The following is a 19,597-nucleotide window of genomic DNA, read 5'->3' as shown; positions in this document are numbered from 1 at the left end:
AAAAGTGCATTATTAGACGCACCCTAGGTGTGTGCATGTAAGTTTCCTATACAAATCCACAGTTTTCGTCGGATCTCCGCCAAATTTGGCAAGGAAGTACTTGGGCATCTGAGAAGGAACGTGTGGGGGCGGGGGTGGGAGGGGGGTTTAAACGCCAAAAAAGTACCGAATCGTCCAAATTTCAATTTTGAAGCCCGAAAATGGCATTAAATGGCCCTTTCTACCTGGAATAATTATCCGATCAGTTCGATTTTGGCGCCATTCGAAAGCGCGCAAAAAATACCCAAAGAGTTCATTCATTTCCATCGAATTTGAAAAAAAGAAAAGAAAAAAAAAAAAAACTAAAATCACCGGGAAAAAAATAAAAAACACTGCTAAGCCTAATGGAACAGAAATTTTAAATCGGAAAATTATCGTTTGCGCGATCTCATTTTAAATTTACTTTCAGAAGGTTTCCACTTTTTACTTTCTTCTATGTCTAAAAGAAAGAAGAACTTTCTTCTCTTTTTAGATACAGAATATCTAATATATAGAAGAAATATTGCATTCGTGCAAATTTTCGAATTTTGAAGGATTCGAACGTTTTGAGGTCTACTGAGTCCATTTTGACCATTTTTGGAAAATGTTTCTCTGTCTGTGTCCGTGTGTGTGTGTGTGTGTGTGTGTGTGTGTGTGTGTGTGTGTGTGTGTGTCACGTATATGTGTGACCAATTTTTTGTGGCCGCTCTGTAGCAAAACCTACCGCATGACATCGAACGAAATTTGGTACACATATGTGCCCCTATGTGAACTTGTGGCCATTGTTTTTTAGCGCGAATTCCTCCAAGAGGGGGGGGGGTGGAGCAAGGGGACGTTTTTTGAGTTATACTTGCCTGCTATTCCCTAGGAAGTCACAGGCGGAATCAAACAAAATTTGGTCCATATGTTGCCCCTAACGGGTAGAGGTGCTGATTCAATTTTGGTGTCAATAGCTCAAACGGTGGTTGAGCTATAGAACGTTTTTTTTCGTCAATTGTGACTGCTGTATCCCAAGAAATAATGAACGGAATCAAACTAAAATTGATCGACAAGTAGCCCTTAGAGGGTATAAGAGCTGATTCTATTTTGGCGTCAATAGCTGAAAACGGGGTGGCGCAATCGAACGTTCTTTGTTTTCCATTGTGAGTGCCATATCTCAAGAAGTAATGCTACGTTCTAGATGAAATTTGGAATTAATGTCAATCTACATGTAAACAGACGTCGGTTCAATTTTGGCGCCAATCGCTCCATGGGGGGCTGATTTTTTTTTGTGTGAATAAAAATAGCTTTTTAATTTCAGCAATAAGAAAGATAAATCGTTATAAACTGTCGGCTGCGTAATTCGCGTGATTTTAATTGTTGGAAAATGATAAGAAAATCGCGATGATTTAAACTTTTTAACTGTTGCCATCTTGCGTTTGTTAACAAAAAAATGTTTGTAATTATTTTAAACAGGGCTTTTAAAATAATTTTCAATTTTCATTCTTTGCTTTGCGTTTGAGATAAATCGGGAATTCGCAACTCCAGCGCTCGAATACGCTACCTTGCGGTGATTTACAAAACTGCCGTAAAAACTAAAACATTGCCACATTGCGTTCCACGTTTGTCTGTTGACTTAAACATAGGCAGTTTGTTCTGAGTATTAATTAACGCATTCGATGTGTCTTGGATTGCTTTCAGCAACAGAAAATGTTCGAGCTCCTCAAAATAATGTTAGTTTTCATTATTTCCCTCTTAAAAGTGATTTGATTGAGAAATGGTGAAAACGCGTTAACACCGGAAAACTCTGGATTAGCAAACTTGGATAACGTTATACCAGGTAAAAAAATTTATTGTTTTGTGTGAATTTGTAAGAATATGGGTTTTTTTTATTCTTAAATTAATTTAACAAACCGTATTTTACAGCAGCATTTAGTTGGAATAGACAGTATGCAAAATTTTTTCTTGAATATATTATCGTAGAACGAAATGAAAAATGTTTAACAGAGAAAGAATTTATTTTGTTGCTTTTATTCTCAGCTGAAAGGTTTCGCCAAATTTGTTTAGGGTTATAGTTTTAGTATTGTGCGAGCTAAGTATCCTTGGCGAGATTCCGCCCATGTTAGTTAAACCATTTTTATTTTTTATCATGAGTGGAATAAAATGGTAGAAAGATTACAGAATTCGATAAGTAAAAAGAAATAATGGTAGATCAATTGAAAAGAAAACTACCACCATATATCCGCGAGAATTTTGTTGATGTTTATGAATTTGTATAGCATGACATAATAAAATCATAACTCAGAAATTAGAAACATACCAAACAGAAAAATTTTAAATGAACCGATTCGGCAATTTGAGAAAAATAACTCAGCTACAAATGCAAAACAATTAGCGCTAGCCAAGCAAGGCAAAGAAGTATCATCTTCTTTTGACAATAATTCGTAATGTGATATAATTAAATTTTCTAGCATTAATTGTTATTCTTGTCAGGCCACAATTATTATTTAGTTTTATCAAGAACTGATAAATATCGAATTCAACATCGTGAAAATGGCTGCTTAGAACTACGAACTGCGTATTTTGCATTAATTTCTAACGTTTAGTAATGCTTCTTGAATTCTCATTTCTTTCTACGTGGGCCAGAATATCAACAAGACTTTGAAAATTAATTTAAAAAGAATAAAGCGAAAAAATCATGCATACGAACAAAATTTACTAGACTTATTAGCATTTTCTTCGTTACCACATGCGTTTGTTTTAGTTTTTTCGTCCGCCATTAGACAGTGACTGCAGTGCCCCCTATAGTTCGTTGGAGTTGCGAATTGGAATGGTCGTTAAGTTTTGGCGCGTGTAATTTTGTTTTTGTTGGGAATATTCGCAACTCAAGAGCTCGAATACGCTACCTTGTGGTGATTAATAATATTGCCGAAAAGGGTAAAACATTCCATTCTACGTGTTTTCTTTGGGGTAAATTTGAGGCTTCAGACAGTTTGCGGTGTAATGTAATTTCAGAAGAATAAGAAAGAAGGCTTCCCACAAACACAATAAAAAATTACTGTCATTCGCTAAGCGTCAAAGCAAGTTATATGTTACGGCATTTGTTTGTTTTACCTTTTTCATCCACCATTAGACAATGGTTGCAGCGCACCCTATAGTTTATGGGAGATACGAATTGCTACCTCGTGAAGCATGAGGAGGGATCATAATTATACGAAAGATATAGAAGAAAGTTTCGTGATGGCTACAACATACTAGTTTTTCTAGGCTGTGACTAAATAAAATTTTGCTTTCGTTTTGAGGTATGAATTTCCCCTTTTGATTAAATTTTGGCAATTTATCTTCTTTCTTTTTTTTTCAGGATTTTAGTTGTATTTATGGAGGGTTGCGTTTAATTTTTTTCGGGAACTTTTGATTTGCCGTTTTCTTTCTTTGAGAATGATTTTTTGACGGGAAATTTTGTGGTATTTTCCTCCCTTCAATTGAAGCCTGATTGTTGAACACGCGTCACTTGACATAACTTTTATTTTCGAGGTAAACCGTGCAAAGCCGGGCAATGCAGCTAGTTTTGAAAATAACATAAAGTGTACATATTAAGTAAACAAAACTAAATTATCATGTTTAATTTTTTTTTCTTTTGCAGTAAAGTTCCTCAACAATTACAGTGTGGAATTGATTTTATTAACCGATGTCCCAACACTCCCTATGTGCATTTCAAGTCAGGCCTGATTAGTCATAAAAACATTTATGCTGCATTGTGCGACAGATCAAATCAATTTAGAGCAAGTACGTAAAAAAAGTTTGTTTACTATTTAGTGTAAGGTTTTGGTTGATTTTCAAATGAAGTCTGAAAACATAACACGTTTTTGGTGAAAAAGGTTTCTTGAAAATTTTTTAAACTTATTTTTCAAGTCGTATTATTTTATCCATTTAATCAAAAACGTTCATTTTCGTAATGAAAAGATAATTAACATTTCATGCTCTCTCAAACTAAATTTGTTTTAAACATATGTTTATCACTATTTCATGTCTTACAGGAATACAACATTTTATAATGGAAAAAAAAAAAAAAAAAAACAGATTCACATTGATAATTTTCAAGGTATCTGTTTTAAAATACTACTATGTTCCTGTATGCGTTACAGATCATTATCGTACAACGCTTTCTTTTCCTTTAAATAGGCAACTGAGCGTATTTTTTTCAAGACTAAACTTTTAATTTAGAAAACTTTTTATTCATCTTTTCTTTTTGAGTATTAAACTTTATCACCGACTTATACGGTGTATACCTTTTAGAATTCGTCGGGTATGTTTACTTGTTTTCGTGTTTTCTAACTTTTTTCAATGCAAAAGTTTTGAAAATCCATCAAGTTGGTTGAAGAGGAAGAACTGATTTAGTTATTTTCGTAAGTTACTTTTGATCTCAGATACATTGTTTTAAAACTTTTTTTTCAGTATTTATAACATTCTGCTCAGAAAATTAATGGAGCACATGGTTTTGTCGGAATTGCGGAATTTTCTTACAGAGAAAACTAATATCAAATTAAAAAAAAATCATTCTTTAGGGTAAGGTAAAAAACTGAAAAAGAAAATGTCATGTGCGAATCAACGTTTCTAAAGTCAAAAACTAAAGAAAATATATAAGTACAGAAGTCTTGATTTCGCAGAACCTCTTTTTTCACTATCTCAGTAATGAATTTCAACCGTTGAGTTTCTGTTTGCAGAAAATGTGACTGAAAATATCGCTTCAACGTAACCTATTTGAATCCTTGGCCGGGTATATTTTCAGCCTGGTATTTTTTTTTAATAATGGCACTTCTTTGAAAATTTCCTAATTTAGAGACGATTTTAATATTTACGAATTTTTAATTGCGCACCATTAATTTGGACTACAGAAATCAAACAGTAGTCATAACGTATCACAAATATTTTGAGAATATTGTGGAACTATTGTATGGAGCGATTAAAATTGCTGTTACTGAAAACCCTGATTTTTTTAAAAACTATTTTCTTCAGATGTGCCACTATTGTTGCCAACGACCAACGATATGTGCAAAACTTTTCTATTGAAGTAACTTACTTCTTTTTTTCAGAGTACTTGAAACATATTTCTTGCATAAATGAGAAAATTGTGAAGATGGATAAAAAATGCATGGAGCACATCAATTTCTACATGAACAATTTTAAGTAAGTTTTTTTTTTAATTCTGACCATTATTTCATACAAACTACTGAAAAATTTCCCTTCCATGGAGGGTACAAAATAGCAAAGTGTAATGTCTATCAGTAGTCTCATAATGGCCTCAGTGACATTCTAAATCGTTTTTCTCGTAACGAAAGAGTTGTGGGTTCGATGCTTGCCGGTTAAGGATCCTTTGTGAGCACTCATAGGGATTGGTGCTTATTAAACCCGTCGAGATCACAAAGGCCTTCGAGCACCCATTCTAAATCAATACCTCAGAGGGTGCTGGATAAGGGCTTGCTCGGTTTCTGGTCTGCTTCGAAAAATAGAGCTGTCTTCATGGACCCATTCAACTGGTTAAAAAACGTGTATTGATACACACTGGGGACCCTGGAGAAATCTATAGAAAAGCCTCATAAAAAAAGCTCGTTACTTTCCTGTGTGAGTTGCAGTTCTTCCATCTTCTTTCCTCAACACACAGAACTGTTCCGCTTAAGCACTCTGTTAGTTAATTATTTTTGAGGGATCTTCATTCTTGTTTCTAATATTTTAAGGGCACATAGCTTTCCCCTACACCCCGTATTTTGTTATCGTCATAATATCGATTGGCATCGTTCACAGGGCAACTAAATGATTAAAAAATAGCGAATAAAAATAATTTGTAAATCACCAACCAATTTTCCCCTAAACAATGACCTCAAAGCATACAAAATGCATTTATTAATTTGCGAAATATTTTGCAACAAAACTCAAGAAGCAGCCTTTATAAACTAATTTCATTTTGAGCTGAAGTTAGTCTTCCATTGCTGTTCCAGATAATTATATCATCAGCATACAGTCCCATACATTGATTAGAATTTGCTCCAACCTCAATTCCGGCTATAAATAAGAAGAATAAGGTAGGGCTGAGCACAGATCCCAGTGAGATCTGTGCCGACTTAATCTAAATTTACTCGATATGGTGTCTCTAAACTAAACGCAGATTGATTTTTAGGAAGTCAGCAAGCCAAGGCAGCATCTTTCCCCTAACGTTGAAAATGCTATTAAGTTTGCAAACAAGCTTGTTTTTCAAGATCTTTTAGATGCTTTGGATGAATCCAGAAAGGCAGTTATTGTCTATTTGGTGGATTCAAAGATTATAAACATCCCTGATATTCTGGCCAAAATATATCTGGCCGAAATTATCTTTCATGAAGTTTTACCATACATTTATATAAATAAAACAAACAATATATTATATGAATAAAATATGACAACGTATATAAAGTACAAATTCAAAATGAAAAAAGGTTAAAAAACTAGCAAACAGCTGTTTCGGCACTCTAAAATACAAGTGCCATCATCAGTGCAATTAAAAACGAAGACAGGTTCAACCCGACTAAAACACAGTCGAGGCGAACAATGGAATGAGAGACGAGTTGTAAAAGATATGAGAGCAGTACCGGAAACGATGACGTCAGATGATATACGAAGTCATATTTTATTCACTATGCAGTACAAAGTTTTCGACTACTTTTTATGTATTCACTAGCTTCAACGGACTTTTGGTCGTAAGTGGATTCCATTTTTTCCATTCCTTTCTTCTGTTTGTTTTTGTCCTTGATTTTAATCATGTCTGACATTAATAGGTTTTGTAACCTACGGGTTAAGAAATTTAAATTTTTAGATCATTAATCCTTTTTGTGTGAATGTAAAAGGAGACGAGTTATTCCTAATTTTATTTCACTTGAGTGCAATTTATCTCGGTTAACGAGAATTGATAAAACTTTGTTCAACTTTAAATTGGCTCTGTTAAGAGCTGTCATCCAAGATACGCGACACAAAGTTGCAATGATTGAGCAGGAGCTTTTTGATTTACATTTACGTTTTGCTAATTCCAGTCGTCATTTTGAATTTTTTGACAGAAGGTCTTGGCAGAGAGCTGCTTTTTATTTAAACAAACACAAATCAGTACTTAATAAAAAGTTAACCAGTTTATGTAAAGTTTCTTCTAATCTTACAACTTATAACCTACCAAAAGTTAATGTTAATGCTGTCGTCAATCTTTCAGATGTTTCCTTAAATTCTGTTCAAGTTAATGCTTTAAAATTCAATAGTAATTTTGCGGCCCCATCTAAACTGTCGTTTCCTTTTTTAATTGCTCCGGTCGAAAAGGCCTTGAAATTTAGTACTTTAACTTCCACACAGAAGGATTCAATCCGTCATCTCATTTCTAACAACATCAACTTCAATTCACAGTTCCGTAACAACAAGCTATATAATGTAACTCGTACCGTAAGAGATTTATGTGCTAACTCTGATTTAGTCATTACAAACTCTCAGTGGCGTAGCTAGACCCGACTTTCGGGGGGGGGGGTTACTTCTTATATATATATATATATATATATATATATATATATATATATATATATATATATATATATATATATGTATAATCGCTTGGAATTTTTCCCTTTTCTTCTTTTTTTTTCTTTCTCTTCTCTCTTCTTTTTCTCTTTTTTTTTGAGACTAACTTTTCGGGGGGGGGGAGTTTTGTCCCCAAACCCCCCCCCCCTTTGCTACCCCCCTGCAAACTCTGATAAGGGGGGCCAAATTGTTGTTCTAAACAAAAAAGATTATATCAACAAATGCAATAACTTAATTTTAGACGGGCCATATGAAAAAATCAAACAAGATCCTTGTGGTAAAGAATTAAAAACTATCAGTAACGCCATTAAGTCATCTCCGTTGATTCCAGATTTTCACAAAAAACGCTTGATTCCTTCTGTTGCACAATGTTCCAGATTCTACGCTTTGCCTAAAGTGCATAAACCACTCATTCCTCTCCGTCCATTGTTTCTAACATTGGTAGTGCTTCTTACAAATTGGCCAAATTTTTAGTTTCCGTTTTTTCACCTCTTCTTTCCAGCAACTGTTTTACTGTTCGGAACTCTCTTGACTTTGTTCGCAAACTTCGAATTTTTCAGCTAAATAACCATAGAATGGCCTCTTTTGATGTGAAATCACTCTTCACTAACGTGCCTGTTGAAGGTGCGTTAGACTGCCTTAAAATGAGATTAACTGAACATCACTTTTCCTACTTTGAGATCAATGAATTGTGCAATTTAACACGTTCTTGCTTAAAACTAAACACGTTTGTTTTCGACGGTAATTTTTTCCGGATGACTAAAGGTCTTGCTATGGGCAACCCTTTGAGTCCAATTCTAAGTGATTTGTACATGCACTATTTCGAACTTAAATTATTTAAAATTAAACAATTTGATTTTTACGTCAGGTACGTTGACGACATTTTTGTGCTTTTGGACTCGTCTGTCAGTGACCTTGATAACCTTTTATCCATCCTAAATACTATTGACCCACATATTCAATTTACTGTTGAATTGGAATCTGGTAATCATCTTTCTTTTCTTGATGTGTCCATCACTCGTCATAACAATATGTTTACAACTACTGTTTTCCGTAAACCCTTTGCTGTTTCTCTTCCCCCCCACAAGTTATCCGTTCACCCTCCTAAACAAAAATTGGCTGTTTTTAGATCTTTTATTTACCGTGCTTTAGCCAGTTGTTCAAATTCCAATTTACTTTCATCAGAACTGAATTACCTACGAGGTATTGCGGTTGATCGGGGATTCACATCAGATATTATTGATACCATTTATAAGAAGCTATGTAGCTCAACTAACAAAAATCAAACACTTGCTCCTGTGAACTATTCGAGTTCCGTTGTCTTACCCTTTTTTCCTAAAATCAGTCTACAAATTGCCAAAATCTTAAAAAAGTTTCATTTTTCCGTCACTTTTTCTCCTGTTAATAAATTAAAATTTTCACAGCTTAAACACCATGTTCAGAACCTTGACAAATAGGGCATTTATAGTGTTTCCTGCCAGTGCAAATTGACCTACATTGGGCAGACTCGACGATCCCTCAAATTCCGGATAAAAGAACACGAAAATTACGTCAAAAAACAGGATCTCAAACGCTCCTCTTTTGCTCAACATTGTTGGTCTTGCGGGCATAATTTTATTTTTTCTTCCGCCAAAGTTATTCACGAGTGTTCGTCCATTCATGATTTAGATTTTTGGGAGTCATATTACATATGGAAAAATGCTAATTTAATCGTCAATGATTTGTCTAGCACTCCCCCTTTTCCTAATGTTTGGAAGTCTGTTATTTGATTTATTTTTTGTCCGTGACGTTTTCTCCTGAGTGCAACTGTCCTCTGTAGTTCTGACGTAACCTGACGTCATCGTTTCCGGTACTGCTCTCATATCTTTTACAACTCGTCTCTCATTCCATTGTTCGCCTCGACTGTGTTTTAGTCGGGTTGAACCTGTCTTCGTTTTTAATTGCACTGATGATGGCACTTGTATTTTAGAGTGCCGAAACAGCTGTTTGCTAGTTTTTTAACCTTTTTTCATTTTGAATTTGTACTTTATATACGTTGTCATATTTTATTCACTATGCAGTACAAAGTTTTCGACTACTTTTTATGTAATATATTATATGTATGCAGGCCCGGCTCCAGGAGTAGGCGACCTAGGCAGCCGCCTAGGGCGGCAAATTTCGAAGTTGATTTTTTTTTAAAGTATGAATATATCTTTTAGCTCCATGAGGTTCACTACTTCGATGCGAAAAAAAAAAAAAAAACAATTTAGGCTTATAGAATGTTCTTGGACATGCAAAGCATAAGTCGGAATTTAACTAGAAGTTTAATTTCATTTTAGAGGCGGCAAACTGCGTGATTTGAAAGTCTTTTTAAAATATAAATATGTGTTTCAGTGTCATAAGATGAACTACTTTAATGTTAAATAAAATAATTTTAAGTGTGTACCAGCAATTGGATATGAAAAATCCAGTTTGGAATTTAACTAGAAACTTGACAAATTTTAAGCACTTTTCTAGTATTTCTATTTTATTAATATATTATTATTTTATATTATGTTTTTATTATTATTATTCAATGGGGGGAGGGATGGTCTATATCGCCTAGGGCGGCAGAACTACTAGATCCGGCCCTGTATGTATGTGTGTGTATGTCCCCTAGACAAATCTAAAGTTTTTGTCTGACGCAGACTAAGTTTGGCAGGGATTCACTTGGGCACCAGAGAAGGAACGTATGTGGATTTTCGAACGCCAGAAAAGAACCGAACAGTTTGAATTTTAATTTTCGAACCCGAAAATTACATTAAATATCTCTTTCTATCCGAAATGCTGTTCCGATTTTCTAAGTTTAGATCCTATTCGAAAGCTCGCGAAAAATACCACTTAAATTGTTTTACTTCCTTCGAATTAAAAAAAAAAATCAAGGCTGTAAAATCACCGGGAAAAATTTAAAAGCATTTTAAAGCCTAGTGGAACAGCATTTTCATATAGGAAAAAATTAACGTTTGCGCAATCTCATTTTAAACTAGCGTGAATAAAACCATTCAAAAGGTTGCCACTTTTGTTTTCTCAACTTTTATTTGAGGTAAAAATTTCATCTTTTGATTAATTTTTGGCGATTTATCTTCTTTCCCTTTTTTTGTACTGAAAGCAAAAGATAATCAAAGATAGTTAGATAATTTTAGATGTATTTATGGCTTGTTGAGTTAAATTCATTCGGAAATTTTGATTTGCGATTTTTCTTCTTTAAGAATGATTATTTTGACGGGAAATTTTGTTATTTTTCCTTTAATTGAAGCTTGATTGTTGAACATGCGTCACTTGACATAACTTTTATTTTGGAGGTATACCGTGCAAAGTCGGGCAATACAGCTTGTTATATTTATACTAACTGCAGATATAAAGCTCTCAAACTGAAACATTTTTCTTATTTTTCAGATGCACAACAGCTATCAGTAATTACAAGACATGCGTAGAAGAAGTTGTGCAGAACGAATGTGGCGAACAGGCTGTGGAAGAAGTCTTCAGAACTCTTTATTCTGCGAGGACCGACATCAATCTGGTACTTTGCAAACAAACATACAAACAATTAAAGGATTTTGGTCTCGTTTCTTATTAGAAAACTGTATTGTTCTTGTAAAGTTGTCTATTTGTTCATTTTCAAAACTTGTTGAATAAAAGATTCTTGACATGTTTTGATAGAATATTCGCCATTTCATTCGTGCTTGCATATATTTCTCTTTTTTCAAATGACACTTCAGGTATCAAAACCAGCTCAAACCGCTTTTAAAAACTTAACAGGAGAGAGAAAGTTTCATGCTCTGCCGCTTTATTTTTAAAAAAGATTTTTTCTTCGTTGGACGAACATTCGGTATACGACTTCATTATTGTTTTCTAGCTATTAATTGAATTGTCTATTTATTTATTGATACAAAGAAGGTGGATTGAGCAAGTTTTGAAGTAGGCCACCCTTTTTTTTTCCCTTTTTTCAATTTTGTATTCGAATTCCAAATAAATTCTTCTGGCATTTCCATTTTGTGTCGTATATTTAGTACCCTGCATAAAATTGAAGTTAACGATCACAAAACACAATCGAAAATGCGATTACGTCTGACAGCAGACGATGTAGGGGAGGGTAGCCCAAAGCGGGTAGGCCTTCGTATGCCACCCCCCCCCTACGATGTGTAATCACTGATGCATACGTATGTCGTGTTTACATGAACACCCAGTCCCAGCAAAGCAGCAGTGAAGCGGCATGGCGCGACCAGGATTAAAATAAAAAAATGACACATTTATAAAAAATAATGAAGTTTTTAAACTTATGGGGGGATTAGTCGAGGACCAGCTTATTTTTTTTGATTATCACTAACATTACGTTATTCTGATACCATCCACCACCTAAAAACTACGATAGTTATTTTGTTTGTTTCTTTTTTAAATTTAAGATGATAATTATTGAAATAAAAAATGTGCCTTAGGGCAAAGAGGGCATAGGATTTAATCATATATTTATTTATAATTTCTTGACTCGTGTGCTGACTTAGATTTTCTAATTCAATAGGATAAGTATAACTTTAAAAAGTCATTTTTTAGGATGGCAATTTATTAGTCTATTAATTTAATCAGTTATTTCTTTACGTTTTATAAACAAATGTGCTGACTTTAAATTGGATAAAAACAACTGTTTTACATTTTTTTATATAATGGCAGGTAGCTAGTCAACTATTTTAATCATTTATAACTTTATATTTATTGGCAAATGTACCAAACCACAATTAGTTAACCTTACCCGCTTTGGGCTCCCTGGTAGGGCAAAGCAGGTTTTTCAAATGTTTGTAAAAAAATGATGATAAATAAATATTGGGTTTGAAATAATACAAAAATCAGTTTTTATTTTGAAGTTCAAGAACATTGCTAGGAAATAAAACCGAAATTGTTGCGATAAAACCCAAAAACTATAATTTTCGTGCGTTCTTCAAAAACCACCCCTATAATCTGGCAAAGCGGCCAAGTTAAAAAGACTCCATCTGAATAAATCTAGCTGGGGAAAAGGGAAAATAGCAATGGGATTTTGATGCACGTGTTTTATAATGTCACTAGGGCCTTATTTATTTATGAAAATGAAGGAAAGCAAAAACAGTTTCGATGGCGACAACAAAAAGAAAAATTGTTTTCATTATGTCCGAAAATGTTTATGTAAAATGGTAAGCTCAAAGCTATGTTGTAAAGAAATAAAGCAATTAACTTTTCTAGTAAGATTATCGATCGAATATAGTTTAGATTTAAAAAAATCTATTGCCATGAATAAATTGTCATTTTTACAAAACTGCGTCTAAACAAATTAGAGGCAAAAGCGCACATCTCTAGCGAACAAACTACTACCCCTATAAACGAATAAATACGTCCATTTCGGCCTATGTACCGGACGTTTGCCTTTCCGTATCATCGGTGGTCAGACTATATTGTAACAGTATTGTGGTGGTTACCTTACCCAATGGTCATATGATTAAATCATGGATTAAGGTGTTTTGTAGTAAAATAGGTTATTGGCAGCGGTTTTCGACCCGATTGAGAGTGATTTGCTTTTCTAAACCGCTGTGATATAGAAATATCAAATTATGGAAAATAGTACTTCTGAAATTTCATGGATTGATCTGGCCATGGTAAAGGCTTCACTTGTAATGCTCAATAAAAGATATTCTCATAAGAACAAATGAAAAAATTCTCGTAAGAACTAAATGTAAAAATTCTCATAAGAAATAATATAAAAATTCTCATTAGAACTAATGTAAAAATTCTCATAAGAAGTAATGTAATACTTGTACCTCCAGTATATCGCCGCTTCGGAGCAACAGTTATGAACTATCAGCAATCTAAAGCGTGCGACATCAACTTTTTTAGAGGAATTAAGAGCGCACGTAAAATGTCTCTTTGTGTTTTTAAGACAGCAGGAAATGTGATAATTCGCCGATTCATTTCTTAAAATTATTGCTGGATGCTTTTTTTTCTTATTCTGAAAGAACTAGTCACCACCAGGGCCGTAGACGCGGCGGGGACCGTCAGGACAAATCCTTCTTTCCAGTCAGACCCTTTCTCCTTCTCGCCCCTCTACACCATTTAAAAACATTCTTTAATATACACTTCAACAAGAGACACAACAGATTTACATGATCAAAACTACAATTTTTAATCCAATCATACTTTTGATTAAATGATTAATATTGTAGATTTTATTAAATTAATGCTAGTTAATGCGTTTGTAGCCCTTAAGAATATTAACTTACTTTTTAAGGTGGCGATTGTAGATTACTTTTCAGTTGTGACTATTTTCATTTATTTTCCCGAAAAGTATTCTAAAAGCCCCCGTTGCATGCATTTCTAAATGTAAACATATAATAAACACTGTATGGTTATTAATAAACACTGTATTATAGACGGTATAAGTGTAGACAGTGCTCTTATTTGGTTGAGTCGAAATATAGTCATCAGATACTGATAGCAATAAAGATCATATATATATAAATGTCATTCTCCCTGATGAATAATTCTGGTGTAATATTAATCAGTTACCCAATAGTAATGAACTAGTTAATTAATCAAAGTAACTACTTGATGCCAATTTTTAAATTACATTTTAGTTTAGTTTTTGCAAACAACAAAATAAACGTAATTTTTAAACGCTATTTTTCGCCTTGATTACATATATGAAACCACCGTTGCCTCCGACTATGTCCCTCTCCGAAAAAATATCCTGGATACGGCCTTGGTCACCATGGTGGCTTGCTTAGTATGCTTAGCATAGTGGCTTGCTTAGTATGCTTAGCATGGTGGCTTGCTTAGTGGAATATATCGGGTTTATTGTGTAGTATGTTAAAGATTTATTGAGTGTCAACTTAATTGGCACTGTCAACAGCTTGGGTACTGTCGACTAAATTTAATTCCCAGTACAATTTTGCATGTACGGAGCTCAGATGTATTCATCAGGCGAGAAACGGTAAGTCTAAATGATCGTGGTAACGGCATCCGGTAATAATGGTGCCTCATGAAAGAATAGCTGTCTGTTTCTGGGAAATGCCCTACGTCTACAAATAGCGATGATCCAATACGAAGTCTTGTTGGAAACAAACAATGAATGATACGTTTCTAAACTGCATTCTATTTTTTAAAACAGTTTCATCAACGGAATGACTATACTTTTTTCACTAGTACTTATGAGAATATCATTGGCAGTGAGAAATCCCCAAGGTCATATTGTAACAAACCACTACCTCCGTCATAGCAAATGAACGGTCTTGCATTGTAAAAACAAGTCAGAAGCGTTCCTGGAACATAATGTGCAGCTAATGTGCCCAATATCTGCAAGTAATTTTACCTTGCAAAAAAGATGAATATTTTACGCCAAAGTTCAGTAACCTGCCTGACATTATCCTGGAATTTTTCAAAATAATACAGAAATCCCCCCCAGTAAAAGCCAGTCATGTTTCTGGAAGCCTCATAGAAAAACTACGTAGATTTTAAGTAACAGCTTGGCGCCGTTTTGATTTACCAAGAAAGCTCCAAAAGCAACCATGACCGAAGCGAAGACATAATTGCAAGTAAGTGCCAAACATCTCACTTCCAATTCTGAAAAAGCTGCGGAATCTAGATACCTTTTCTCTATCTTAGGGAAATTAGTCATTCTGGACGGGCCGTAATCGCGCTGAAGCCGATGCACTTAATAAAGACGCTCAGTTAATCTTTAAACTGGAAGCTAAAAATATATCTCTCAACAGTTTGAAGTCTGCATTCGTGCAACTTGTAGTAGGGGAATGTTGGGCAAAGTGAAATGGTTGGGATGACTGAGCTTTTTCAAAGTGAACAAATTGAAAGTGTGTTTTGTAAATTAGAGTACATAACGAAAGAATACTGTATTTTATGATAAAACTTGCATTGAAACATCATTTTTTAATTTTTGGCAGTAAAATTGTGCCTTCAAAAAAAAAAAAAAAAAGTGGAAAATGTTCACTTTTTTTTTTTATATGAGGCAAAGTGAAAAATGAAATATTTTTCGAATGAATGATAGATACTGATAAATGATTGATACTGCATAAACACATGTCAAAACAGCAAATCAAATTCAAAAAAATTAAAATATAACCACCACTAGCACTCTTCGGAATATAACCAGGAAAATATTCTAAGAATAAAATTAATACTTCAAATAATAATATTTTAATGAAAAATGTTCTTATGCAATAAAATACAAGTAGATAAAATATCAGTTTTCCTACAAAAAATATGTTGGGGAGACCGGGGCAAGATGACGAGCCGGGCAAGATGACGAATGCCTTAATTTTTCCGTTTTAAACTAGGTAACTGCATCAACCGCATGCTAGTGGCTCTCCTATCTACTGTTCATTCAGTAATAGTATAGAGACCCTGAAATTGCCATATTTGTGTTAGTTCTGAAGCTCTGATTGTTTACCGTCGCCACGGTATAACTTTTATGCATGCGTAAATAAACTCTGCTACAGATACATATAGGATATATAATGTCTCTTTAGTATTTATGAGTAACGTAGTTTAAATACTACCTATTAGAATGGATAAATGTGAATTAATCGCCTTTCTTTATGGCAATAGAGAAGAATCCGTTCAAACAGGCAGTCTGGGGCAAGATGACGGGCAGCAACGCGGGGCAAGATGACGAGCTTGCCTATTGCCCGTGCTTCGGAATTTATTAAACTAACTATGTTGTCCATTTTATTAAATCCTTTAAACGCTTTTTCTTGTGTGCGTGTGTGCGTGTGTGCTAGCCCACGCGACCTTGCGCTTCTCCTGTGGGGCTAAAGGACGCATTGAATCACGGGAGATATCGCTCAAAAGCGGGTGACCAGGAGCTATTTATAAACTAGTTGACCACATGACTAGTTGAATGAATTAAACCAAGCAAAGAATCTCCTGCTCTGTTGATTATTAACAATCATAAATCTTACATAACTTTTGTTTAACTAACATTGCAGTGAAAAAACATTATCATGGTTGGGTTGCCATTCCACACATTGCATCGTCTCTAGCTCCTGGTGCATCATTTTTCTGCCCATTAAAAACCTACTATAGCCAAGCATGTGACAACTTTATGGTCATTCATCTAGGTAAAACTATCACAGACAAAAGTATTGGTGAGCTTTTGAGCACCGCTTACTTCAAAGCAGCTGCAGTTGGAAATGCCGATAAAGGGTTTAACGAATGAGGGATCGAGCCTCATAATTCTCTTTATTTGAGCGGACTATGATGTTGTTGGCGATGAAACTGAGAATAATATTGTTAATCCTCAGACCTTGGGAGTTGAAAACCAACATATAAACCCTGTAGACGAAGCTGAAGTTATGGCAAATGCTGATTCCGATGCTTTAAAGAAGCCAGTTAGTGGTTATGATTTCAATGCATTGCCTAAAGCAACACAATGCGAGAAAACAAAAAGGAAAAGCAGAAAACTGAGCTCAAACATTCTTACAAGCACACCCATCAAAAAAATGCCAGAACAAGGAGCAAAGCAGAAGAAAAAAAGATTATTTAAAAAAGCAGGAAAAATAAGCTAGCGAAGCTAACCTGAGAGTTATGAAACTCGGACCAAGTTCCTGTAGGCCTATTCTAGCCCGAAGTCTATATAATTCATGCCAAGCAATGCAGTTGCATCAAATTCAAAGAATGGTGTTCTAAGATGCCCTGCTTGGAAAGTGGAATATTGTGACCCTTCAACAGAAGAATGGATCCACAACTGTAAAAGCCAAGAGTGGTTGCACGAGGAATGTTCCAATCATGAAAATGGCATTTTTATTTGTGTCCATTGCTAGCTGCACAACTTAACACTTCAAAATTACGCTACAATGCATTACGCTTAATTTGACACTTAGTAAGATTTAAAGACACAGTTATCATTTGTAAAACTAAGTAACATATTCAAAGCATAAAATATGTTCAACCTTTTTCAACGTTGTCATCTTGCCCCTAGGTTAAAGTCATCTTGCCCCAGTGGGGCAAGATGACGATTTGTTAAGGTTATGAAAATAAAAATATCCTTCGTTATTTTTATATGAAAAATTAAATGGTAATATATATAATACTACAAAGGACTACTCTAACAGTTCATGTAAAAATAATTTTACTATCCTTAAAAATAAATTAATAAAGCACGAAAATTGTTGGCATAGTCATCTTGCCCCGGTCTCCCCTTCTTCCTTTTCAACTTCAGGAAATTCACTATAAATACAATTAATTGTACACTTCAATCAAAAAATCCAATTTGTACTTTAAATAAACAAAGACATTTAATGCATATAATATAAAAAAGAGTTCTCCGCCAACGAAGGGCGAGGAAAAAAACACCATTAACATTTTCATTACAATAACTAAATTGTTCTGTTACATTTCTTTTTCTGTTGTCATTATGAAAAGGACATATGAAGCGCAGACGATAAACAGAAAAAGATATTTGAAATAATTTTATACATTGCAGACTATTGAGCATATTTTGGGCTGTACGGGGGGGGGGGGGTGACTTGTTTTGGGAGGTAGGGAGCTCTCCTCTAACATTGCCAAAAATAGCTATAAAATATGTTTTCTAGGGATAGTCGCTGAACTCCGATCCTTCTCTAAATGTCATCAAAAGTAGCCTAAAATTAGTCAATAGGACTTTTATCTCAAAGCGTTTGCACAAGGCCCTTACGTAAAGTCACGGTAAAAGAAAGCCTGAAATTGCATCTTTTAAATTTATATTTTGAAAATTGTTAATAGAAGAATTGCACTTTAGCTAACGTCTCTTAAGTAAAGCTTACAATTTCATTTTGGACGTTTCCACAGAATAGCCACCAAATCCCAACCATTAATGAGATTCGATTTAAAAAATAACACTGCGCGGTAAAAAAAAAAGGCGAGCACCTTTTTTTTACTTTTTTCAGTTTTCGACAGTTTCACAGTTTTTTTTTTTGATGGGAAGAGAGTACTCTATTAGCTATTAACACTCTTCGAAGTGGTTAGATAAGTGCAAAGTTAAAAAGCATGAATATTTGGAGTAAGTTGGGAGACTCGTGGGGTACTTCCCCCTAAAATATTTAAAAAAATCATCAAAACCGATCTTTTAGCCGAATTTTTTGTTTTGTAATATTTTCACTTATTTTTCGTCTTAAAACCATAGTATAGGACTCATTCCTATGAGCCTCATGTCCGAAAAAATTTTACGCTGTAAAAAAGGAAAAATACGTCTGAAAAATCTAATTCTTTTAAATTAATTAATTTTCTATTTAATTTTCTAAAAATCTAATTTAAACTATCTGATCTAAATATACGTTTAAAGCGTCGTACTCGTATGTTGCATAGTCAGAGTCGCGTCGCAGATCTTCAGCAAAGAACCATCCCGTATTATTCAACTTACATTCTCATATATAATTATGATTAAAAACGTACTTTGGTTCACTTACAAAGTAGCATTAGGACCATGTCACGGAAAACGGACATTCTGTCCCGCACGTGATGCCTTATATATTTCACGAAAAGTAATACTTTAAAATGGTAATGAACAAAGTTTTGTTGATTAGCAAATTACAAACGTATGTGCGATTTCTTAAGCAAAATATTTTGTCACTACCTTATAAAACTAATAATTTAATGAAATATGTAAACTTTACGTGCAGGACAAAATGGCTACTTTTTCATGGAATGACCCAATACATAATTTTTTTTTTCAACGGTTTAAATTACTATTTCTCAACAAATGAGATATTTCCTTCACTTTGGATATTTAGCTTTCAAAACCTACAATTTGTTTCCTCATTGGTGTATTTATAAAGCGAAAAGATTATTTCATATAGAAAGTTACAAGAGGTTGACGTTGCATGTTCCGCACATGACGCATGCAAATACATTATTTTAAATAGCAAAATTAATTAATAAAAATATGGCTGTGTCAAGAGAATCTTTGTATCAAATGTAAAGATTTAAAAATGTGCTTACTTATGTGCAATTAAAGTATTAAGATCTCTAACGAATTGTTGGTGAA

The 19,597-nt window shown here is 34.1% G+C and overlaps 1 protein-coding gene across 1 annotated transcript in view; it reads left to right on the top strand.

The window, feature by feature from the left end:
* The window catches only part of LOC129224708 (uncharacterized), a 31,617-nt gene extending 20,353 nt beyond the window's left edge, over positions 1-11,264 (top strand). Inside the window, exons 3-5 of the mRNA XM_054859257.1 lie at positions 3,641-3,783; positions 5,091-5,184; positions 10,999-11,264. Coding sequence (XP_054715232.1) covers positions 3,641-3,783; positions 5,091-5,184; positions 10,999-11,179 — 418 coding nt within the window. The 3' untranslated portion in view covers positions 11,180-11,264. The remainder of the gene's footprint in view (positions 1-3,640; positions 3,784-5,090; positions 5,185-10,998) is intronic.
* The last annotated feature ends 8,333 nt before the right edge of the window (positions 11,265-19,597 follow it).

Source organism: Uloborus diversus, chromosome 6 (genome assembly GCF_026930045.1).
Source record: "Uloborus diversus isolate 005 chromosome 6, Udiv.v.3.1, whole genome shotgun sequence".
Classification (NCBI taxonomy): domain Eukaryota; kingdom Metazoa; phylum Arthropoda; class Arachnida; order Araneae; family Uloboridae; genus Uloborus; species Uloborus diversus.
This window is presented reverse-complemented; position numbering and strand designations above follow the sequence as displayed.